This window comes from Rhipicephalus sanguineus, chromosome 3, assembly GCF_013339695.2.
Source record: "Rhipicephalus sanguineus isolate Rsan-2018 chromosome 3, BIME_Rsan_1.4, whole genome shotgun sequence".
NCBI classification, from domain to species: Eukaryota; Metazoa; Arthropoda; class Arachnida; order Ixodida; family Ixodidae; genus Rhipicephalus; species Rhipicephalus sanguineus.
In genome coordinates, this window is record NC_051178.1 from 72,630,623 (window position 1) to 72,656,361 (window position 25,739).

Here is a 25,739-nt window from a genome sequence, read left to right on the forward strand (position 1 = left end):
CAATGTTACGTCGAGGCTTTTAAAGCATGCACCTTGCGAAAGAACGGCTTACTTCTTACAAGGTCCATACCGCGTGTTTAGCCAGGGTGGCTGCTGTCACGTATAGAATTGCTGGAGCCATCCAAGCTACATTATCTGCCGCGACAACCAGTGACAGTCACGTCCATATTGGATGCGCAACACAAGAAAAGTTCGTAGTAGAGACAGTACGAGCTCAAGCTCCTGAACTAGTGTATTTAGAAGACAAAATGCACTTAAATATTTAATCGTTAAATATGAAACTGGTTTTGACAAGACCTCTATATCGGGCACAATGGCAAAAAAACGCCTGGTTTTCAATATGACCCATTCGGAATTGTACTCAAGATGTCCTGTATTGTACAAAATAAGAACGCGAATACATCAGCAACATTTCACGAAAACATCCTATAATGACGCTTTGCATATAAGATTGAGCATGCTAAAATGGTTGCAGAGCTCCCTGTGGCCACAGATGTCACCGAAGTTAGACCAGCTACGCGACATGAGTGATTACTGAGACCAAGGCACCAAGAAAACAATGACGTATCATTCTTAGCTAAATAAATTTTCGTAGCTCTGCTAAAATGAACATAGCTTTGGATAACTTTTTGCCTAAATTTGTCATATGACGATGTCTGCTTTCGGGAGTCCCTTTAAGTCAGTTTTGATCTTTTTTCGATGCTAAACTGTTAACCTTGGATATATTTGCTAATGCTGAATTGGTCATTATGTTCTCAACACACTTCGGTATCTGCGGCTGATATGCGGCTGACATTTCAGGCAGCATCTACCCATCCTTGGAAGGCGTGACCGAGGCGACGCCTGCGCCAGGACTGTACGCCGCAGTGGTCAACTACTTATTCGATCAAGTGCTCAAGGCGGTGAGCCAGTCGGGCGCTATCGACCCGCTGACGGTGCCCAACACCACACGGCGCTTTGAGACTAAGTTCATCGTCAAGGTGCAGGCAGAGGCGGGACTCTACTCGGGACGCCTCACTGGCTTATCTACAATGCACAGGTGCGTTGTAATAATAATAATATAATAATAATAATAATAATAATAATAATAATAATAATAATAATAATAATAATAATAATAATAATAATAATAATAATAATAATAATAAGTAGTATTACTCCCTGCAGCTGTGCACGCCCCCTTAGGCGCTGTTCAGCACGGAGCTTGCGTACCTCGGGGCGACCGCACACATCGGCAATGCGTTCATAGGCGTATCTACCGGGGGGGGGGGGGGGGGGGCAAGCGGGGCGCTAGCCCCCTCACTGAGAAATGTTAGGGGGGCGGAGCCCCCCACTTTTGACAATGGTCATTGTAGGCTGCAGACTGGGAAACTAACAAGTCAGGCAAAATTTTAAACGAACGCAGCAATAACGTAAATATGTTATAAAATTTGCCCTCCGATTCAGCTGTGACGACTGTCCTCCGTGTGTCATGACCACGCACTGTAGGCTCTCCGCGGTGCGGGCTGCCTATTCCACGCTTGCGCGTCTTGCGTTCGAGCATTGCAGAGGAGGCTATCGCTTAGCTGGGACTCTATAACATTACGGCAATCTGTCATGACTTTATTTTGTTCTGCCTGTTCTAAAATTTACGTAATCGGCGACGCGTATATGGGCGGGAACCAGTGAACGTTTTATAGATCGACCAAACGCTCTCTTTTTTTCAGGAAATTTAGTTTCTTTTGAAAAGGATTAGCATCGCCACTGCTCCATATCCAAGCTGCTGTGGGTTGATGAGTGTGCAGAAGTGTCAAGTATTTTAGTTGTGCGTAGGCAGGAGAGCTAAAAAAAGATTCCCACTTTAGTCTCCGATTAACCTGCCTCACCTTGCTTATCATATGGTAGCCTGAAGTGGTCGCGGTGGCTTTTAACAAGGCTGTGGAGTCGAGCACATTGAGAAGCCCGGCTTTCAAGTTTGCCCCGTAACTTGGTCTACCTCACCTGGTAGATGATCAGCGTCCACGGTTTTCTGGACTAAGAAGGCTGCCCACCTGCACAGAATTGTGTTTGTTCCTGATAATGTTTATTTCTCTCTCTACCTCTCTGTCAGCAAAGATGAGTTCACAGAAAGTTGTATACGCGCAGAACAGCTCAACATCGTTATACTGCTACTGAAAGTATCTATTATACACATATTAATCCATCTCGCCCGCTGTTATAAGTAGCCGCTGCCAATGTGATTGGCGGATGGCTCCTTGAATTACGTTCAGAAAGAGACACTGTGGTTATTCCTAAAAATAAAAATACTGTTCAGAACAGTAATGCGCTGCCTATTGTGCAGACTTCATTTTAACGCCGCGAGTTTTCGCATACTCGTGACGTCGCCTAACAGGGAGGCGATTTTATGGCACACCGAAAATTTTTCGCGAATAGCAAAGAACCAATGACCAATAATACACTGAATCGAAAATAGCTTATTATTATTTTTGCTTTACGCAGTCATGCGTAAGTGATAACTACGCGGTGGATCACTTGCGCGTCATTTGTTGCGTCGTGTTACGAGCAGGCGCTGTGAGCGTGACCCAGAAAATTTCGACCAATCATTAACAGCTAACTACGGAAGGAGACAATGCGGTTTAACGTTATAATCACCCACATTTTCTTTTCAAAAAAAATTTGAGCTTACACAGTTTGCGTAGGCTATCTACTTGGAGGGGCCGGAGGGGTAAAGGGGCCACTTCAACGTTTTCCCGTCCACCCCCCATCCGAGCTAGGAAAAATAGGAGGGCAAGGAACGACACCTAGTATGTAAATTCGTGGTCATTTATAATCTCATAACTATACGCAACGAGCTCAATGTGATTTCTATAAATATTAATCGACTGAACTTGGTCTTCTTCTTAATTAAGACTATACGCTAGAGGGCTCTAACAGTAAAGAAAGTGGCACCCGGCTTATCTTGAAGACTTCTGCGAAGTACCTTGCTTTATCAGCCACATGTTTTGTTTACTAAGTGAGAATTTAAGATACTAGAGTCATAGCAGGTTCTTCATACTCATCGTATCTACAACGCCATACTAAGACTGCGAAGCTTGGAGATGATGATGATGATTAGTGGAGCCCGCAAGGGCCATGGGAGGCCAAAGAGCGCCATGGAATGCTCAGATGAAGTACTGGTTAAATGTGGCTGTACTCTTTAAACTTCACGGTAATATTTCCAAAATGCCATTAAACAGTGCTGTGTTTCGCAGTATTGGCCGCGAGATCGAGCAGAGTCGCCGCCTGGCGGCTACTGGCTGAAGCGCGCGTAGTGTGGATTGCTCCCTGCGTCGTCTGCTAGCCACGCCGTGTTTGCATGTGCGCGTACGTCCTGCACGTTTTCAAAGGGCGGTTTGTTCTGTTATGTTAGCGCGATTTTAACTGCTCGTACGTAAACCTAACATGGTGTACAGAAGGAAATGGGCTTGCTCAGCTGCATGCGCATTGTAATAAGATCAGTGAGTGCTACTTTCGAGAGGGCTGTGTATTGGTGTCGTACCCTTCGTTCGCCAGAATCATTTCAGTGTTGGTGCCGCTTTCTGGTTCAAGTACGTCAAAATGTTCGCTTGGCATAGTCCCAAACATAAGGAGCATTAAATAGTGTGTGAATGCCGCGTTTTAGCGACTCTGTGGTAAACAAAAGCGAGGCTCATGCACTTTCGCGTTGTTGTTAGGCGTATAACTGCGGCACTGTAGTTCATAATAAGCTTTAGTTGTGCTTAAGCTGTCCTCTTATTGTACGGTCGTGGTGCCACTACAGCAAAATATTTCTATCAAGTGAAGTCTGACACTTCGGTACTCAAACTGTCCCCTAAAAAAAAAAAAAGATAATGGAATGACACGGCAGTGATAAAACTGAGTTCCCGCGCGGAATTTTAACTTTGGGCGAAATTTGTGCAGAAACACCCGTGTGCTTAGATTTGGGTACGCTCTGAAGAACCCAGATGTTTAAAATTATTCCGACGGCGTGCCTTACATCTTTGTCGTATAATGTCACGCAAAACCTCATCCTTTTTTTTTACGTTATCTTGAGTGCTTGTGTGGAGTTGTTATAAATTGATGTAAGGCAGCGCACATGATTAGTTCGAGAAAAAAACACCTTATTCCATAAAATAACCGGACCTTTGTTGCATCACTGTCGTGCACGTAATCAATCGATGAAAACTCTGTGCTAAACACTCTTACATGCGTATGCGTATTCGCGCGAACAGTGCTATTGAACTCATTGCACAGGAATATGGGCTGGTATACAAATGAAAGAAGTAAACACTTAAGTAGTTCAGGCGTGCTACAGCAGTGCGTAGTACACAGAACACAAGCTAAACACGTACAGAGAAAACAACAAAAACGTCGTATAGTGCGTAAGCGCAAACTGTCACCCAGGGCGAGCATACCTTTCATCGGCAGATTGCGCTTCTCTCACTAGTATTAGTAACGTTGGATGACCTTCGCGCATCGATTCAACAGTGAAGAGCGTTATATTACAAGTAAGCTGCAAATTGGGAGTAGCTGGGAGTCGTTGTTCTGCTTGCCGACCAGCTAGCAGGTTACCATATAATTACAAGAACTTCAGTAAGAAGCCACCAAGAAATACCGGCGTGGAGTTTTGCCTTGTCGACAAAGTGTTACTGTTGACGCAAGATAGCATCACCGGTCAAGGTGTACAGCAGCAACAACGCTGGCAGCGACATTTTTGTGATGCATCGTGTATACGTAGAGGACATAAAACTGCAATGACTTTTCATATTCTACTCATCTGCTGGCGTAAAGCGTTCGTTAGTGACATACTAACGTGCAGTCTTTTAACAATTTCTCTTCTGTGAGAGGACACGTACAGCCCAGAGACGTCTCAGACGTATTGTATAGTTGCACAAATCGTCGCAGGACACTGCCACTATTCGCACTATCGCCACTTACAGCTCCGATTATATGTTGATTAGTAATACTAAAAAAAATTTTTGGGAGGCCGAAAAAAGGAAAACAAATATGTTTAAGAAAAATATAAAGGCGGCTCCGTACCAAACAAACACAGAGAATAAGTATAAAAACACGATACAGGCAGCACCCCTAATATATATTAATTAGGCACGCTAAATAAGGTAATGCTAATTAAGCATCAAGTATCGTCAACTTATCTATTAAGGTAAGGCGATAGAAAATTCAGCGCCTATGGAAAATAGCCTAAAACGGCTCGATGGAACGCTCATTTCAGGAAAACGGAGCATTTGGTATTACTATATGTTTCTTGAATCCCCGTCTTAACATCTTTAAGATGTTTCCTTATAACTTCCATTATTATAATGCAAACTCAATTTCGCTATTTTGCTAAGGCAGAGTTTTTGTTATCTCATAGTGTACACTGATACTGTATATGCGCACAGATTATTGTATATTTCTCCTCAGAATCGCCTTGACATAACAGTAAACTCAAGTGAAATGTAAATACACTTGAAACTCAATTTAACAGAAGTCGGGACAACGCTCGAATCATTTCGTTAAATCGGCAATGTCGCAAAATCGAGAAAGAAATTTTTCAGCCCTTCGAAATCTAAAATAGTAACGTAACGACATGCGAACGGTACCACGGCACTACGCTATAAATCTCATAATTTTTGTCAAGTAGGGAAGAAGCCACAATGCAATTTTTCGTCATTCTGCGGAGAACCGTGGTACTCGCTAAACACCTGTAAGACATTGTGTGAACTTTGTTGATGCTGTGGCTGATGACGATGAAGAATTATCGCAGAGGCCTTTGTAATAGGTTGGAAGCATTCAACAACTCACTCGTTGCGCAATTTGCATTGTGTGACGCCTGGGTACAGAATTCGCGTTGTGCGACGCCTGGTTGTTATTTTACTCTTCTACTACAGTACATTACATATGTTAATGTGGTTCCTTCCTGACATGAAGCCTGTATAGGGTATTTTTGCAAAGTATTTTCAAGCATTCCTGTGCCGTGTTGTGAAACCGGTAATAAAGAAAAAAAAAACCGGCATGGCTCTGAGGTAGAATACTGGGCTCCCACGAAGAAGGCCCAGGTTCGAACCTCGTTCCATCCTGGAATATCTTTCTTTATTTCGTTTTTTTTTTATTTACGGCGGCGGACAACTACAGCGCCACAAACGGCCCTTGTTGTGATCTCATAACAGCCTTCACTGTAAAAGGAAGTGAGAGTGAAGAGGAGAGATGTGAGGAAGAACAGGAAGAGGAAAGGGTGCAACTGCATCATCAATAAAATTCAGCAGATCTCACACCTGGTGGGAATCGGTTTCATGCGAAGCAATCAGCGAGTAGTTGTCTATGCTGCATTTTTTGGCTGTAAGCCAAGCGTTACGGGGTGGATCGACGTGTTTTACAGCGAAAGCTGTCATGAGATCACAACAAGGGCCGTTTTTGGTGCCGTAGTTGTCCGCCGCCGCCGCCGGTGTCCGTAACCACTATCGCGCGAAATTAAAAAAAATAAATAAGAAAAAATATTCGGGATGGAACGAGGTTCGAGCCTCGGCCCTCTGCGTGGGAGCCGAGTATTATACCTTAGAGACATGCCGGTGCTTGAAACTGCCTTGCAAAAAGACCCTATACAGGCTTCATGTCGGGAAGGAACCGCATTTACCTATGTAATGTATTGTGGTAGAAGAGCAATATAACAACCAGGCATTACAAAAAGTGAATTCTGTAATCAGGCGTCACGCAATGCGAATCGCACAACGAATGGGTCGTTTAAAGCTTCCAACCCATTACAAAGGGTTCAGCCATAATTCTTCACCGTTATCAACCGTCGCATCAACAAAGTGCACATACTGCCTTACAGATGGTACTTCGCTTCTCCGCAGAATGACGAATAATGTCGTGGTGGGTGCTTCCCAACTTCACAAAAATTATGATTTGTGGCGTAGTGGGTACGTTGCTAGTGTACTTGTATTAGTAGCCACAAGAGAGTTTACAACGGGCTCTAGAAATGCCGCTCTTCCAGCTTTCGTTGTGGCTGTGCTGCGCTTTCCGCGCAGGCCTGGCGTTTTTTGTAAGCGCAGTAGTTGTGTTCACATCGTATCTTTACCAGGTACGTCGGCTACACTGGCGTTTAAAGGGTTACGTATTGTCTGACGTAACGTCAGCACTCACTTTAGTGTACAGACGTCGCTATTATGAAAATGAAGTGCACTTTACGGTGGGATGATGTGAATATCATACTTAACTTTCGTTATCGTATTCCTCCGGGGTCGAGCAATGTTTCAGTATAGCTTGCTGAATTAGAGGAATACAAACGTAATGTTTATTAGACTTCTATAAAAGCAGAGCCAACACTGGAACCACAATTGACGTTAAGCCGGCATGACGCCTGTATCGTAGGAGTACATATGTAATGTTTGCTGCTTTGTAATATAATTGGATAGCCAACACTGCAACCACAATTGATGTGGCACCGACATTACGCCTGCATAGGGTCTTTTCCAAAGCAGCTTCAAGGCGTGGCGTGGCTCTGTGGTAGAATACCTGAATTCCACGCAGAATGCTTGGGTTCGATTCCTGCTGCGATCCTGATTTTCATTATTTGCATTCGTGGGGTCAACGCTGCTGATGTCAATTTTTGTTAGCGCCCTCGCGTCTAAATTATCAATGTCTGTTGTCGCCGTTCCTGGGAAGATACAAACTGTCAATCACCTGTGGCACATACCTGTATACCACGGCCCGTGGTTACGGGTATGTGCCTGGAGGGAAGGGTTTGACGACATACGCGACAGGATTTTCACGTTATTCATGTCACGACCAGACAGTCATATTCGTCAAAGCATCTACCCTGCCGTGCCAATTTTGGTCACACCAAGCTAAGGAGGCGATCACGTGAGCACCCAGACGTAGGCTACACTATACTAGTGTATAGAATTACTCTTAAAACTGTATTTCCGAAGGCACATATTAGAATCCGTAGTCATTTTCTCTAGCAGCGGTAGTGGGCGGTCACTACCGGTGCAAGCGCCACCCCAACGCGACGCAACTCAGATTTAAGACGAGGGCTACAGAATCGGCTCTAAATGGAGTTCTAGTCCTCCCTACAGACGTTTGCATTTGTTGACGACCATGTTGTTCCCAAACAGTAAAGATGCACATATGTTGTTTGGCACAGCGCATTCTGACAGACAGACAGACAAGCAACTTTATTGTGGTCCTGAGAGGCAAGGCAGCGGCCCAACTAGGTAGGCCCCTACCCAGCCGTTGGCTAGTCCCATGTCGGAACAGAGAGGCCATGCCTCAGCGCATTCTGAGGTAATCTTTTGGTGAAGATTGGCTATAGCGTCATCAAGGTGACAATGTATTCTACAGCGTAAGCTCTTACGAACTCAGAACAACAGCCGATTTTGCTATTGTTTGTCCGTGGCAGCTGTCGCGCACAAAAAATAAAATAAAAATAAAACCCATGGTTCGCGCCATCTTTGAACGCGGGCCCTCTGAATGGATACCACAGAGCTGCGACAGTGCTCTGAACTGCATTAAAAAAAGACCCTCTACATATGCATCATGTCGTGCGACGAATCGCGTTAACAGATGTAATGTGGCGTAGTGGAGGAGAAGAATCACACAAGGCGTCACATAATGTGAAATGCATAACAAGCGGGTGATTTGAAGCTTTCCACCCATTAAAGAAGGCTCAGCCATAATTCTTCGCCATTTTTTTCTTCATCACATTTCTTCATCAGTTTAAAGAGAGAGAGAGAGAGAGAAAGGTAGAGGAAAGACAGGGAGTTTAACCAGGAATATGCTCCGGTTGGCTACCCTGCACTGGGAAGGGGATAGGGGGTACGAAATGATGAAAGAGAAGGAGAGAGTTGGTAACTATACTACAAAGTCACTGTCTAAAGGCATTGCGTCGCCGATCACTAAGGACTCAGCCATAACTCTTCGTCATCATCAGCCACAACAGAGCGTGCAATGTCGGTGCGCGTATAGCCTTACAGACGTATAGTGTGTACCTCGCTACTTCGCAAAATGATGACTGTGCTCGCAGTAGTCGTCCTAAGAGAGTTTACGATGGGCTCTATGAAGGCAGCTCTCCCAGTTTACGCTGTAACTGTTATTATATAAGGCGTCGCTGCCGACTACGGTATACCATTAGATGGCACCGATTAAAAAAATTACCGTAGCTTGCACCGGAGGCGCAATGCTAAAGGGACAGCGGAGCTGATGAGCACCTATGTAGTCCTAGCGTTTGCTGTTTTGCTAAGTCCTGCAAATTTTCTCCTTCTTCCTTCGTCTATTTCTCTCTTCTCTCTGTATTTCCTATGTCCTTTTTTCTGTTTATTTCTATTGATTTATTTCCCTCGCTTTCTCGCTGTCTATTTCTTTCTCTTTCTTGCTGTTTCCATCTTTCTTTATCTCTCTCTCTTTTTTGTTCTCCCTTGTTTCCTCCTTCTTTCTATCCTTTTCTCTCTCTCTTCCCTTCTCTTTCTGCGTTTCTTTCTCTCTATTTCTCTCTCTCTCATTTTTGCTGTGCTACGCTTTACTCTCTCCCCTCCTCCTCACCATCACATCTCTCCTCCTCAGGCTCATTTCCCTTTCCCACCCCCTTGCTACACTATACTACGCAAGGCTATGCTACGCTGCTATGCTTTGCTAGCGTGCCTGGATAGCCGAGTGGTCAAGGGGCCCCTCACCAAGTCTGACAATTTTGAGCTGACGAGCGCAATGCGTACACTGGGCGTTCACGATCCCTTCTGCCAAAACTTGCAACGCTACGCATCGCGGAAATAGGCCAAATTTCAAGCTGAACGCCGCTTGCCCTTCGTCTCGCGGGTGCGCGGCCCAAGGAGGGGATGACGTACAACAAGGAAGGGCCCTACGTAGTTGTCTGTGCTTTGACGTCACTCCTCTACGTAGACATCTGTTCTCTGACGTCGCTCACAGTAGCACGTGACACGGCGATAATTATTTTACGCGACATGTGTAGCTTATGTAATTTGTTGCTTTAATAGGCGAATGAAATTTGAGAGGTATAGTAAGACACACAAACGGAACGTGTGCGTGTTTTTCTTCTTTTCTTTTTTCACTGCGAATCGCAGCGAGAAGCGGGACTAATCTACCTCCGTTTTCCATGCGTTCCTGTTCTCGCGGTTTGTGCGTCGAGCAGACGACAGCCCTGACAGCGAAATCTACGCCGTTCCACCGCTAATTAGGCTCATTTATCCTCCTGCGTCTACCTAAATGTTCATGCGGCACTGGCTTTTGATACCAGTAGTTTCGTGCCCGTACAAATGTCGCAGCTTTCATGCCCGTCCCGCAGAAACAGGCAGTACACTACAGAGAACGCCGACACAACGCCCACGGCCACTACATAAAAAAAAAGAAAAAGAAAGAAAAAAAAAAGGTAGCGGCCGTGCAACGCCGCTCGCGCGCTCAGATGGCTCGGGCACGTCATGCGCACGGGACCGGGCATGGGCGTGACGTGTTAATGCGTATGCGTCATGTGATCCTACGGCTCCGATCAACGCCACGCAAAAAAACTTCTTTAGGTGGCGTTCATCCGATGTCGAAGATGTGTAGCTTATGTAATTTGTTGCTTTAATAGGCGAATGAAATTTGAGAGGTATAATAAGACACACTAACGGAACGTGTGCGTATTTTTCTTCTTTTCTTTTTTCACTGCGAATCGCAGCGAGAAGCGGGACTAATCTACCTCCGTTTTCCATGCGTTCCTGTTCTCGCGGTTTGTGCGTCGAGCAGACGACAGCCCTGACAGCGAAATCTACGCCGTTCCACCGCTAATTAGGCTCATTTATCCTCCTGCGTCTACCTAAATGTTCATGCGGCACTGGCTTTTGATACCAGTAGTTTCGTGCCCGTACAAATGTCGCAGCTTTCATGCCCGTCCCGCAGAAACAGGCAGTACACTACAGAGAACGCCGACACAACGCCCACGGCCACTACATAAAAAAAAGAAAAAGAAAGAAAAAAAAAGGTAGCGGCCGTGCAACGCCGCTCGCGCGCTCAGATGGCTCGGGCACGTCATGCGCACGGGACCGGGCATGGGCGTGACGTGTTAATGCGTATGCGTCATGTGATCCTACGGCTCCGATCAACGCCTCGCAAAAAAACTTCTTTAGGTGGCGTTCATCCGATGTCGAAGAGGGCAGGGAAGGAATTTAGTTTGCGAAGGCTACCAACAGGCTACACGGGGCGAGTGGCAAGGGTTTGAAGCTCGCCTCCTCGCATCATGGTTTCGCGCCGCTACAAATTATTGTTTCTCTCAGCTCGTAATGAACGGATTTGAAAAACTGTGTCTTCGTTCGGCACGCAACAACTTCCAGCGTCTAACTAAAATTTGCAATGTGGCCTGGTGAGGGGCCCTTCAAGACGCTCGCCTACGGATCGAGGATACGCGGGTTTGAATCCGGCTTCGTGAAGATATCTTTTTGCCAAGAGTTTCCCTCTTTCTCTATATCTCTTTCTTTATTTCTCTTTTTCTCTTCCTTTCTCTCTCTCTGTCCTCGTTATCTCACCCATCAGGCGACGCCGGAGAAATCAGCGCACGTGTTTGGGAGCGAAGTAGAAGAAGAAGACGATGACGATGAAGAAGAGGATGAAGAGAGCGCGTGCCGGTTCACGATGATGATCATTTCTGTTTCCGACAGACAAATTACGGCGAGCTTAAATAGCTTCGCCGTTAAGACGTGCATCCAAGGAACCCAACTTCGTTAGTGGTTTATTACGTATACGGGTACTACATTATCCGCAGTTCATGGCAAGCTGTCTCCACAGTCCTCCGCGCACAAGAAGGTCATTGCAATGCGTGGACCAGCCTCGTACCTCTATGAAGATGGGCGAGTGCGGAAGGCGTTTAAGTTCGCTGCTGTTCACCCTGCGTCTGTCAGCGACATGAAATCCGGCATCTCTGCTGTCATGAACTGGTCACTGGCTGGCATCCAATCAATCAAACAGCACAGCTGTGAATCATCCATCACAGCCTGGCACATCAAGGGTGGATAGCCATGAACCACCTGCTGCAGAGAGCACGCAAGTCCCAACCTGTCGGAATGTGAAGCGCGCGTAATAAGGCACCTCACCCTCACTTCCCTTCCCCACGTCCTTGCCATACCATGCTACACAAGGCTATACTATGCTCTAGCCTATCCCTCCCTTTCCCACCTCCTCACCCTTACTTGCCTTGCCCACCCTTTTTCTATACTATGCTACACATAGCTATAAGTTTTACCCTCTCCGCCTCGTCCTTTCCTTCCTCTTCGCCCTCACTTCCCTTTCCCACCCCTCTTTATACTATACTATACATGGCTGTGCTATGCTCCCACTTCGCTTTGCATAGCTAGGCAAAGTTTTGTGCGATCCCGGATACGGTCCTACAAATAATTCCAGCTTTAACTGCGGACAGCTCCGCAGTTAAAGCTGGAATTATTTGTACAAGCATATACGCCGCATCGGATTCAGCGTTTGCGCAGAGTATACTTCAAAGGAAAAAGTTACGCCAAATATCAGAGGGCTGAAACGATTTATGTCACGAACGTTGCATATAAAAAGAAAATTGGTAAAAATCAACAGCGCTACATCAAAATATACATTCATAAAATATACATGAAAATGTAAAAGAAGGAAGAAAACGCGTGAGCCTCGCACTTCCCCACGTAGCTGCAACATGGCGAGTTTTTCTTCCGTGGTACGCGTAGCCTTCACGTTTCTTTGTCTTCAGGGCCAGCTTTCAGTTGTCCGAGCAGAAGTTCCACGATGGCGCTAAAGGTCATGCCTGATAATCCCCCTTTTGTGAGGCGCAAATGGCGTAGAGTCTCTCGGATTTCAACCTCAGTGAGGTCCGGCTGTTGCTTCTTTGCCATACGGACTATTTGAGATATTTGCTTCTCTGTACTGCTCCTCGCTGTTTTTCCCTGGCTCGACACCATGGATACGACGTCTGCGGGCGCTTTAGCAGATTTCTCGCAGCCGGGCAGTTCGTGCACCGCTTGCGCAGGCAGCGGCGTTTCCGACCCCGAGTACTGCTTGTCAGCCTGTGTCAGTGGCCGGGGTTTTGTTTCCACTGGATGCGTCGGCAGCTTGTTTTCCGGTCCGAGACGGGGTGGTAGATTCCTCTGGCGCAGCGGTGGCCGTGGCTGTGGCAGGCGAACCTCGTCATCTGTCCTGTTCTTATCGACCGGCTTCTGCTCTTTCGTGGCCGTGCGGTTCCTCAGCCTGACCACATACTGCGGTGTTGCTGCTTGAGGCTCGGTCTTCAAACGCAGCTGCTGTACTTCGCTGACCTGGTTCTGTCGGACATTTTCCAGCCGCTCCTTTAGCTGCGTGGCGTCTTCGTCTCGACTTTGCAATGTCGACTGTAACTCCACGAACCGAGAAGTGTCCAACTCATTTGTCTGTGCGTCGGCATCTGATGTTTCTTGCACCGCTTGTAGACCTCGTGAGCAGCAAGGGGCACATAGATGTACTTGACAAGAGGCGTCCTTGAGTCCATGTTTTTCTTTTTCAGATTGCTCATCGACGGCTGACTCATAGCAGCTGCTGCTCGACGAGCTGCAACGCTCGCGCTCCGGTTCGCTGTCGTCCGCGTGCTGGCGGCCGCCATCGCTCGAACCACTTGAATAACGTGCGCGGCTAGGTTCGTCATGGGTATGTGATGACACGCTGCAGTCACATTCTTCGCCGTCTATGTCTTCGTAGTACACGAATACGTAACGACCTTCTTGGGTTTGTTCGAATTCTGCGCGATGGTCCATAAAGGCAGCCAAGGTCCCGTACGCATGGATCACATACTGAACCTGCGATGGGCTCAGTGCGCTCAGCAGGTCTTCTTCAAGGGATGGTCCGTTCTTCTTCAGAGCTTTTCGCAGCAGTCTCGCAATATCAGCCGCATCCGAGTCTGCGAGAGCGTCCGACTCTGCTTCCTCACTCGTGATGAGATTACCCTCGAAGTTAGAACTGCTTGCGTCTGTGGAACATTTCTTTGGGCTGTCTTCCCATTCATTCCCGTCCGTAGGCTTGATGCTGTGAGGGGACAATTCCGCTGCGTGCATTTCGCTCACCGCTTTCTCTGTGGTCGGTAACATCTCATCATTGGAGCAGCGATTGGAAGCTGCACCTTTGGTCCGATCTTCAGAATCGTCGCAACGAAGAACACCTTCCTCGCCTTTCTGCTGCATCTCGAGACGGGTGAACGTGCCCGGCCGGTCCGCCTTCCTGCGAGACGGCAGGTTGCTGGGACCCCTGCTTGTCGAACCGAAAGACAGCCTCGCCTTGGCCTTGAACTTCCTCCTTTCGGCGCGTTTGAGAGCGGCGTAGGTTGGCATCTCCAGTCACTGGTCAGGCACTGGTGGAGAAGATGGAGCTTCGACAGCACTGGTTCTGGCAGGCACGTTCTGACGGTTGCCGTGGAACGATTTGGCCACGAGCAGCACGCGCAACTCGCGCCTGGGTAGCACACCGGGAGGCTATTATGGTGATGATGATGGCGCGTATCGAGCTAAAGAGGAAGCTAAGAGAGATTTTTATTCGAATAGAATAAAAAACTGGCAGTCTCATCCCACAATGGATTGCACTAACTCATAACGATATTTAATGCCTTTAGACCGTAGACAAAAAAATGAAAACGATGAGTAAAAAAAAAACAGCGCTAGTGCGCAATTGGAACCAATTGGAAGAAGATAATGAAGAAATGTATAATTAAGCAGGGACAAATGACCCTAAAAAGGAAAAGTACTCCAACTCAACAATACTAAGTGCAAGAATTTTCTAGGCAAGAGACCGTAACAAACGCAGACAAGCGCTAACTACCAGTTGATTTTTATTTCAAATGAATAGCTTATTCACAACCAGCCAATCACATTTTTCGAACATTGCTCATGTTCGAAATTGTTGGCATTCAGCGCCCGCCCTGCTTTTTCTGTCTCGTCTGCGTTTTTAACAATCTTTTCATCGATAGATTCATACCAACAAGCTCCCGTTCAAGCTCTTTTAAGTCCCGTACCAACCGACGAGGCCTCAAATCATGATAATGGCGGAAGGTTTCATTCAAACTAAATTGTTCGGTAAGGTGCTTCGAGTGACCTTTTTTTTATCTGAATATGACTGACCGGTTAAAGAAGTACCAGGGAAACCATCACATGATGACTGTAGCCGTTATTAGATAATCAGCACTGCAATAATGTCGGCTGCCACCGATGAAACTAAGGTGATGTATATAACGCGTGGGCCCCTCTCTTATGCACATCTCTCACTGCTCTGTGTATCTCTCCTCTATCTCTCTGTTATCTACTTTGGACGGATGGATGGATGGTATGAGCGTCGCCTACACATGGTGTTTCAAGAAGTTAATCGGTTAGCCGAAAATTGCTGTTCTGCGCGTATTTCGTCCGCGGACGCGATCCGCCAAAACCGATTTACAGCGTCGCTGTTAAATATGATCTTCGCATAAGTCACAACATGGTAGCAGGACTTTCAGTAAATGTTATGGTGGCAGTTTTCAAAGCGAAATATTTACTTGCCTAGTCAAGTGAGTTTCGCTGTGTATCTCCGCGTGGCCTTGAAGCGAGGAACGCATATCCCGTGACAAGCCGCGTGAAATTTAGTTGTGGCGTTGCAGTTGTGCATGAGCCCACAGAGAACGCGTTCGTCGGCTCGTCTGTCTACCTCTGCGAACGCCCGTCCTCAGCGTCCGAGGTGACAACGCAAGGAGCGCGCGCATCTAGCAGAGGAGCACGCGAGCGCGGGCGTTAGGGGCCTGTTTCTCGCGTCGACTGCGGCGACGGCTTCGGAAACTGACGAAACGATGGTAGTGAGTGCACGCAGTAGGGAGCGTTCGACTAGCCATGTCGTTTGGTTGGCAAACTGTGCTTCGGCTACGAGGGTAAACAAGTATAACCAAGTAAACAAGCTTTCACTTGTATAGCCAGGCCTAGCCGAGCTGTCCGTGACAGCTGTAGTCATCGGCTATTGAGGTATGTGGCCGTCGTCGGCACTGCACGTTGTATTAAATGCGAAGCATTTCTTAGCGAACTTCTGCGACTTTGAGCGTATCTATCTATCTATCTATCTATCTATCTATCTATCTATCTATCTATCTATCTATCTATCTATCTATCTATCTATCTATCTATCTATCTATCTATCTATCTATCTATCTATCTATCTATCTATCTATCTATCTAGCCGCCTACGACTTTGTGCTCTCCTGGTCGCTTGGTTAATCGAATATGTACACCAAAATTGGTATGGCGTAACATGACGGTATGACGAACATAAATGACAAGTCATAACATGAAAATCATGACACGCATGTCATGTACGGCATGATTTACATGCCATGCTCATGGTGCGCTGGCGGCCGTTTCGCTAGCTTTATATACACCAAAATTGGCATCTTGAGACGTGACTGTGTAACGAACATAAATAACACGAGTTAACATGAAAATCATGACAAGCATATCATGTACAGCATGACTTACGTGCCACGCTCATGGTGCGCTGGCGGCCGTTTCGCTAGCTTTATATACACCAAAATTGGCATCTTGAGACGTGACTGTGTAACGAACATAAATAACACGAGTTAACATGAAAATCATGACAAGCATATCATGTACAGCATGACTTACGTGCCACGCTCATGGGGCGCTGGCGGCCGTTTCGTTAGCCTGACCTATCCTGAAATTGGTATTGCGCGACGTGGCTGTGGGACGAACATAAATAACACGAGTTAACATGAAAATCATGACACGCATGTCATGTACAGCATGACTTACGTGCCACGCTCATGGGGCGCTGGCGGCCGTTTCGTTAGCTTGACCTATCCTGAAATTGGTATTGCGCGACGTGACTGTGGGACGAACATAAATAGCACGAGTTAACATGAAAATCATGACACGCATGTCATGTACAGCATGACTTAAGTGCCACGCTCATGGGGCGCTGGCGGCCGTTTCGCTAGCTTGATATACACCGAAATTGGTATCTTTTTTGGCTTCTACTGGTGAGCGTGTTAAGCTCATGGCTCAAGTGCATCTGCGCATGCGTAGACCGATGCAGTCAGCGAAAGTGTCGGCGTCTTGATGTTTTCTACCACCCAGTCAAAAAAATTCAAGTGGTCCAATTGGAAAAATACCAATTTGCACCAACTGGTTTTCGACCAATTGGAATTTCGCCACCCATTAGAACGTACCAATTACATCCAATTGGTAAACCATTTGGGTAGAGCTAGTGGTAATTGGTTGACCAGTTGATATAGACTGGGGTCCAATTGGTCAACCACTTGAACACGCATGGTCATCCAAATGAAGCTAACTGGTGCCCAAATGGGTAACCAGTTGAAGTGAACTGGTGTTCAACTGGTAATCCAGTTAATCGTAAATGGTCACCCAATTGAAACTAGGTGGTGTTTAATTGGTTAACCAATTGAATAGATGTGGTCATCAAATTGAAGCTTGCTGGTGCACAAATGGGTAACCAGTTGAAGAGAACTGGTGTCCAACTGGTCAGCCATTTGAAGGTAGATGGTGTTCAATTGGTTAACCATTTGAAGCCAGCTGGTGCACGAATGGGTAACCAGTTGAAGAGAACTGGTGTCCAACTGGTCAGCCAGTTGAAGGTAGGTGGTGTTCAATTGGTTAACCAATTGAACACCACCTACCTTCAACCACCTAATTGGATTACCACATCTATTCAATTGGTTAACCAATTGAATAGATGTGGTAATCCAATTGAAGCTAACTGGTGTCCAACTGGCAATCCAGTTAATCGTAAATGGTCACCCAATTGAAACTAGGTGGTGTTCAACACGAAGAGTCTTTATTACAAAACAGTCGTTCCGTGAAAACATCTCATACAGAGGGGGCTTCATAGTACAGCTCTACAATTCCTGCTACCAAGGTATTCGTTGTCAAACTGTTGCCCGTTCTGCTTCAGCTTCAGGAAACGAGGTTGCAGATATATCCTCGTTGCTTAGGGTTCTTTGTTCCGCGTTGCGTCAGCAATGAGACATGCTGCGTGAAAGAAAAATATGACAAGACTGTGAGGAAAATGAGCTACATGGCTGTAGTACAGAGGTTAACACAGTTGTCTAAAATGCTGTAACAGCACGCTCCAGAACAATCAGTTTGAGATAGCCCACGCTAGGGCACTCACCCTAAGCAGTCATGCATGCAAACGTCGTCAGTACAGTCAAAAGCTCGCCGTTCGAGTGTTCTAGACAAGTGTGTTCACCTCTGCACGAAGGATGAAAATGTTCAGTAAGGTGGTATGCTGGGCCAGTTGGTGCAACATATTGTAGATTGTTTGAGCGGAAAACAGCAGGAATAGAAGGAAAGTACTTGACAGGACAGACGCTCAACTTCCAACTGCAGTTTATTGAAAAATTTTCTCACAAGTGCAGCCACCTTACCACAAGAAAGACAAGGCCAACAGGAAAGTTACTTATCCGAACTGCCGCCCTTTAACTATTTAGAAAGCCTATTTCTTTATCATTCAGCGCTACCGAAGGAACACTGATGCACGTGGTTGAGTTCGCTTTAATCTGCACAGCTTCCGTGATCTCGGTGGTCAGTCTGTGTTTTAATTTGCTAAGAACATTAGTGCTCGTAAACTGCCGATTGCACCCGCAATCTCTGCAGTGCAGAGACAGGTGCGTGCCACATGCGAGAACCTTCCATGACGATGCATGTTCTCTGAGTCTGTCATTTAGACATCGACCAGTCTGGCTGATGTACACTTTTCTGGAGCTCAACGGAACTCTGTACACGACCGCATTGGTACAGGGAACAAAGTGCATGGCACGTGTTTTGTGCAACCTTTCTGGTTCACTTTTCCCTTCCCATGATCTTTAACCATGGAGCACAGCTTGGCCAGTTTGCAGCGGGCTTTGAGCACGACGTCAACCCCATGCTTGCGACCAATCTTCTTCAAATTGGGCGACACGGCATGTTCAGAATTAATCCCGATGGCGTGCCTTACAAGCCTTACCTCGGCGACCAGGTCGTGCGCGGCGACCTCCAACCCGTTTGGACTAGTATGGACTTGTGAGAACGCCGTGCTTGTATGTGTGGTGTGAAGGTGATGTTCAAAGCCAAGTGTGTGTGTGTGGGGGGGGGGGGGGGGGGGGGCTGTCGGCCGAACTATGTTTGTGGTCTGGCAACTGTGTGTAACGAATCCGTGAATAAAACGTTGTTGCTCCGTTCCCGCCGTCCGGGACTAATTACTGCATTTCTGATGCAATAATAAGCCGTCATGGAGTGTCAACAGACATGACCGTTGGGCTACAACCAAAGTTCTCGGCAGCGCATGTTGTTTTTATATTTTTTCAAAGAAAACGGCGTAGTGAGGTGCAGCGTCGCCAAACATCAGACTGTCATACGCCGGATCGCTGAAGGACCACGGCCATGACGGCGCACTCGCTGGCGCCGCCTGGCGGTAGGAGCCCCGTGAATACCTCCTAGTATGCCAGTGGTTATATACGCGCCAGCAAAAATTTGTTTTTCTAATAAACAGTATCCCCCTCTCGCCTCTAAAGATACGCGCGCGACCAAGCCCTGAAAGTTAAAGTACGCTCTCCTATCGCAAGCACGCACTTCCCCCCTCCCCCCCCCCTCCAGCTCCTATCTCCATGCGCCTTTCAAGCGACCAAAGGCGGACCTCTATGCTTGAGCAGCGATAGACGGCCGCGCTCGCGCGCTTTCACTCGCGCATAGAACATACGACGCGCGGGGCATTTTCGCATGCGCCCTGCGCGTGACGGAGATAGCCGGCTCGTTTCATCTGTGCTTCAGCCGCGTTCGTCGGCAGCGCTCGCGCGCTTTCCCTCGCACATAGAACATACGGTGCCCGTGGAGCGATGTTATCGATTTGGACTTCATACGGAACGTGACGGCGACGGCAAAATCAGCCGAGAGTGTCCATATAATTGTTATCGCAATTTCAAAAAAAAAAGCCGGCAGATCCCACGCATTGTGGGAATCGATGTAATGCGAAGCAGCCAGCAAAGAGCTGCATACATCGCCTTCTATGTCATTGAGGAAAATGCGTGTCATGGTTTTCATGTTAACTCCGATTATTTATGTTCGTCACGCAGTAACGTCGCGCAATACCAGTTGGGGGTCGATAAACCTAGAGAAACGGCCGCCAGGGCACCATGACGGTGGCACGTAAGTCATGCTGTACATGACATGTATGTCATGAATTTCATGTTAACTCGTGTTATTTATGTTCGTCACACAGTCACGTCGCGCAAGACCAATTCCGGGGTAGATCAAGCTAGCGAAACGGCCGCCAGCGCCCCATGAGCGTGGCACGTAAGTCATGCTGTACATGACATGCGTGTCATGATTTTCATGATAACTCGTGTTATTTATGTTCGTCAACACGGCCACGTCGCAAGATACCAATTTTGGTGTATATCAATCTAGCGAAACGGCCGCCAGCGCCCCATGAGCGTGGCACGTAAGTCATGCTGTACATGACATGCGTGTCATGATTTTCATGATAACTCGTGTTATTTATGTTCCGTCACACGGTCACGTCGCAAAATACCAATTTTGGTGTATAACAATCTAGCGAAACGGCCGCCAGCGCCCCATGAGCGTGGCACGTAAGTCATGCTGTACATGACATGCGTGTCATGATTTTCATGATAACTGGTGTTATTTATGTTCGTCACACGGTCACGTCGGAAGAGACCAATATTGGTGTATATCAAGCTAGCGAAACGGCCGCCAGCGCCCCGTGAGCGTGGCACGTAAGTCATGCTGTACATGACATGCGTGTCATGATTTTCATGATAACTCGTGTTATTTATGTTCGTCACACGGTCACGTCGCAAGATACCAATTTTGGTGTATATCAATCTAGCGAAACGGCCGCCAGCGCCCCATGAGCGTGGTACGTAAGTCATGCTGTACATGACACGCGTCTCATGATTTTCATGATAACTCGTGTTATTTATGTTCGCCACACGGTCACGTCGCAAGATACCAATTTCGGTGCATATCAATCTAGCGAAACGGCCGCCAGCGCCCCATGAGCGTGGCACGTAAGTCATGCTGTACATGACATGCGTGTCATGATTTTGATGATAACTCGTGTTATTTATGTTCGTCACACGGTCACGTCGGAAGAGACCCATATTGGTGTATATCAATCTAGCGAAACGGCCGCCAGCACCCCATGAGCGTGGCACGTAAGTCACGCTGTACATGACATGCGTGTCATGATTTTCATGATAATTCGTGTTATTTATGTTCGTCACACGGTCACGTCGCAAGATACCAATTTTGGTGTATATCAATCTAGCGAAACGCCGCCAGCGCCCCATGAGCGTGGCACGTAAGTCATGCTGTACATGACATGCGTGTCATGATTTTCATGATAACTCGTGTTATTTATGTTCGTCACACGGTCACGTCGCAAAATACCAATTTGGGTGTATATCAATCTAGCGAACGGCCGCCAGCACCCCATGAGCGTGGCACGTAAGTCATGCTGTACATGACATGCGTGTCATGATTTCATGATAACTGGTGTTATTTATGTTCGTCACACGGTCACGTCGGAAGAGACCAATATTGGTGTATATCAAGCTAGCGAAACGGCCGCCAGCGCCCCCGTGAGCGTGGCACGTAAGTCATGCTGTACATGACATGCGTGTCATGATTTTCATGATAACTCGTGTTATTTATGTTCGTCACACGGTCACGTCGGAAGAGACCCATATTGGTGTATATCAATCTAGCGAAACGGCCGCCAGCACCCCATGAGCGTGGCACGTAAGTCACGCTGTACATGACATGCGTGTCATGATTTTCATGATAACTCGTGTTATTTATGTTCGTCACACGGTCACGTCACAAGATACCAATTTTGGTGTATATCAATCTAGCGAAACGGCCGCCAGCGCCCCATGAGCGTGGCACGTAAGTCATGCTGTACATGACATGCGTGTCATGATTTTCATGATAACTCATGTTATTTATGTTCGTCACACGGTCACGTCGGAAGAGACCAATATTGGTGTATATCAAGCTAGCGAAACGGCCGCCAGCGCACCATGAGCGTGGCACGTAAGTCATGCTGTACATGACATGCGTGTCCATGATTTTCATGATAACTCGTGTTATTTATGTTCGTCACACGGTCACGTCGGAAGAGACCAATATTGGTGTATATCAAGCTAGCGAAACGGCCGCCAGCGCCCCATGAGCGTGGCACGTATGTCATGCTGTACATGACATGCGTGTCATGATTTTCATGATAACTCGTGTTATTTATGTACGTCACACGGTCACATCGCAAGATGCCAATTTTGGTGTATATAAAGCTAGCGAAACGGCCGCCAGCGCACCATGAGCGTGGCACGTAAGTCATGCTGTACATGACATGCGTGTCATGATTTTCATGTTAACTCGTGGTATTTATGTTCGTCACACAGTCACGTCACAAGATACCAATTTTGGTGTATATCAAGCTAGCGAAACGGCCGCCAGCGCACCATGAGCGTTGCATGTAAATCATGCTGTACATGACATTCGTTTCATGATTTTCATGTTATGACTTGTCATTTATGTTCGTCATACAGTCATGTTACGCCATACCAATTTTGGTGCACATTCGATTAACCAAGCGACCAGGAGAGCACGAAGTCGTAGGCGGCTAGATAGATAGATAGATAGATAGATAGATAGATACGGTCAAAGTCGCAGAGTTCGCTAAGAAATGCTTCGCATTTAAAAATGCCAGGCCTGCGCGGAAAGCGCAGCACAGTCACAGCGAAAGCTGGAAGAGCGGCATTTTTAGAGCCCGTTCTAAACTCTCTTGGGGCTACTAATACAAGTACACTAGCAAGGTCCCCACTACGTCATAAATCACAATATTTGTGAAATTGGGAAGCACCTACAACGCGATTATTCGTCATTGTGCGCAGAAGCGAGGTTCCAGCTACACATATGTAAGGCATTATGTGCACCTTGTTTACGTGACGACTGATGTCGATGAAGAACTGTGGCTCAGCCCTTCGTAATGGGCTGGAAGCTTTAAACGGCTCACCAGTTACGTAATTCGCATTGTGTGACGCCCGGTCGCTATTTAACTCTCCCACCATGCAATATAACATATATTGACGTGAGAAAGAGAGACAGAGAGAGGGGGGAAGACTTTGTTGAGACCCTGAGGAAATGGATGATGGGCTCATGGGCTTCCTTGGCAACCAATGCAAGTGCACTTGCGAGGAACCCACTACGCTATAAATCATAATTTCTGTGAAGTAGGGCAGCAGCCACTATGCCATTTTCGTCATTCAACGGAGAGCCGTGGTACCCGCTAAAAACATGTAAGGCATTATGCGCACTTTGTTGGTGTTGTGCCTGATGACGATGAAGAATTATTGCCGAGCCCCTTGTAGTGGGTTGGAAGCGTCCAACAGCCCACTCGTTGCGCAATTCGCATTGTGTGACGCCTGTTACAGAATTCGCGTTGCGTGGTGCGTGGTTGTTATTTCACTCTTCTACCACAGTAAATTACATATGTTAATGTGGTTCTTCTGGACATGAGACCTGTATAGCGTCGTTTTGCAAGGCAGTTCCAAGCACCGGCATGGCTCTGAGGTACAACACTGGGCTCCCACGCAGAGGACCCAGGTTCGAACCCCGTTCCATCCTGGAAATTTTTTCTTATTTCGTTTTTTTTCTTATTTCGAGCGATAGTGGTTACGGACACCGGCGGCGGCGGCGGCGGCGGCGGACAACTACGCCACCAAAAACGGCTGTTGAAATGATCTCATAACAGCTTTCGCTGTAAAATTAAGCAGAAGTTCAATGAGCGGGAATTATCCAAGGCATGCATAGCATATATGATATTCGTGCTGCTTTTGCGACTGTTTTGCGGATGGGATGTGGGAAAAGTGGTGCTTGGCTTATATGCGCATGGTATTACTGTATTTGCCCGATTCTAACGCGCACTTTTAAATGCGAAGCATTTCTTAGCGAACCTCTGGCACTTTGAGCGTTTCTATCTACGTATCTATCTATCTATCTATCTATCTATCTATCTATCTAGCCGCCTACGTCTGGGGGCTCTCATGATCGCCTCCTTAACTTAGTGCCGACCAAAATTTGCATGGGAGGGTAACATGATTTCACGAATACGACTGTCGGGTCATGACATGAATAAAGTGAAAATCCTATCGCGTACGTCGTCAAACCCTTTCCTCCAGACACGTGTGGCACATACCCGCTTACCACGGGCAGTGGTGCATGGGTATGCGCCACAGGTGATTGACAGTTTATATCTACCCAGGAACGGCGAGAACAGACATTAAATGCGAGAGCGTTAAGAAAAACCGACATCGCTAGCGTGGACCCGACGAATGGAAAGAATGAAAATTAGGATCCCAGCAGGAATTGAACCCAAGCATTCTGCGTGGCAATCAGGTATTCTACCACAGAGCCACGCCAGGTCTATAAACTGGTTTGGAAAACGGCCTCTGCAGGCGTAATGTCGGTGCAACGTCAGTTGTGGTTGTGGTGCTTGCTATCTGATTTTACAAGAAAGCAATAAACACTATATATGATACTCATACGATGCGTATACTCCTACGATACAGACGTCATATCAGATTAACCACGCCTGTGGTTTAACGTCATATCAGATGGAACCACGTCTGTGGTTCCAATGTTAGCTCCGCTTTTATAGCAGTCTAATAAACATTCCATTTGTATCCCTATGATTCAGCGAGCTATATTCATGCATTGCTCGACTCTGTAGGAATACAGTAACGAAAGTTACGTATGATATTCACATCATCGCACCGTAAAGTGCACTTAGTCCGCCAGAACGACGCAGTGTCCTCTTAAATTCTTACGAGGCTGGGCGATGGCCTCATGCTGACCGAGGATGATGTCAGATTGATTGACAGCCGCTTTGTAGACTAGGCTACGTAGGCCACATACGCCCAGGTAGTCTACGAATACGACAAGCGCCATCCACTGATGTTGGTCTACGTAGCACTATCCAGGCCTACCAGCCTCGACGGCCCATACCTCGCCAACGCGAAGGGTGACTTCAGATTACAACATGTCGCCGGCTCTATCTATAGACAATTTGTCGACGATTTGACCGAGGCATCCACGATTTCAAACGGCTGTACTATACCTCATGCTGCACTACACAACGACCCTCGTCGCCGCGATCACGACCTCATCCGATAACAAGTCATGACCAGCTGCTGGTGCTCACTGATCACGGGGATGATGACCTTGTTCAAGAACTGCCAGGAACTTCTTCCACACAAGCACACGGGTTCGTGAAACGTGCGTGCGTTCTCTATCACAAGGGACAAGTATAAGCACTACATACCAGCTTAGGGCTTCTGGTGTTGGTATAATACCCACGTTGCCGTTGCCAGCGTTACCCAACTGTAAACAACTGGTTATATAACACATATGCGGCTCTACAACATATATGTGTGCGCATAAAATTTATACAAATCTTTAGCGTCATTTTGTAACGTTTCGCTCAGTAAAAAAAATGACACCACAGTCACCTTCCCACCGCATGCTTCGCATCACATCGACTCCCACGGTACGTGGGATCTGCCGAATTTTTTTACTAAATGTAACCCTCAAATACGTGTGCACTTTAAAATCGGGCTCAGAAACAGAACGGGCATCACGTTATTTTTTTTATTTTCTTTACGTAAAATTACCTGTACGTTACAGGTGAGGGCGCCCTAGAATCGTGCA

The 25,739-nt window shown here is 47.0% G+C and overlaps 1 protein-coding gene across 1 annotated transcript in view; it reads left to right on the forward strand.

The window, feature by feature from the left end:
- Positions 1 to 25,739, forward strand: part of LOC119386732 (uncharacterized) — a 44,692-nt gene that overhangs the window by 3,951 nt on the left and 15,002 nt on the right. The window contains exon 2 of the mRNA XM_037654016.2: positions 802 to 1,039. Coding sequence (XP_037509944.1) covers positions 802 to 1,039 — 238 coding nt within the window. The remainder of the gene's footprint in view (positions 1 to 801; positions 1,040 to 25,739) is intronic.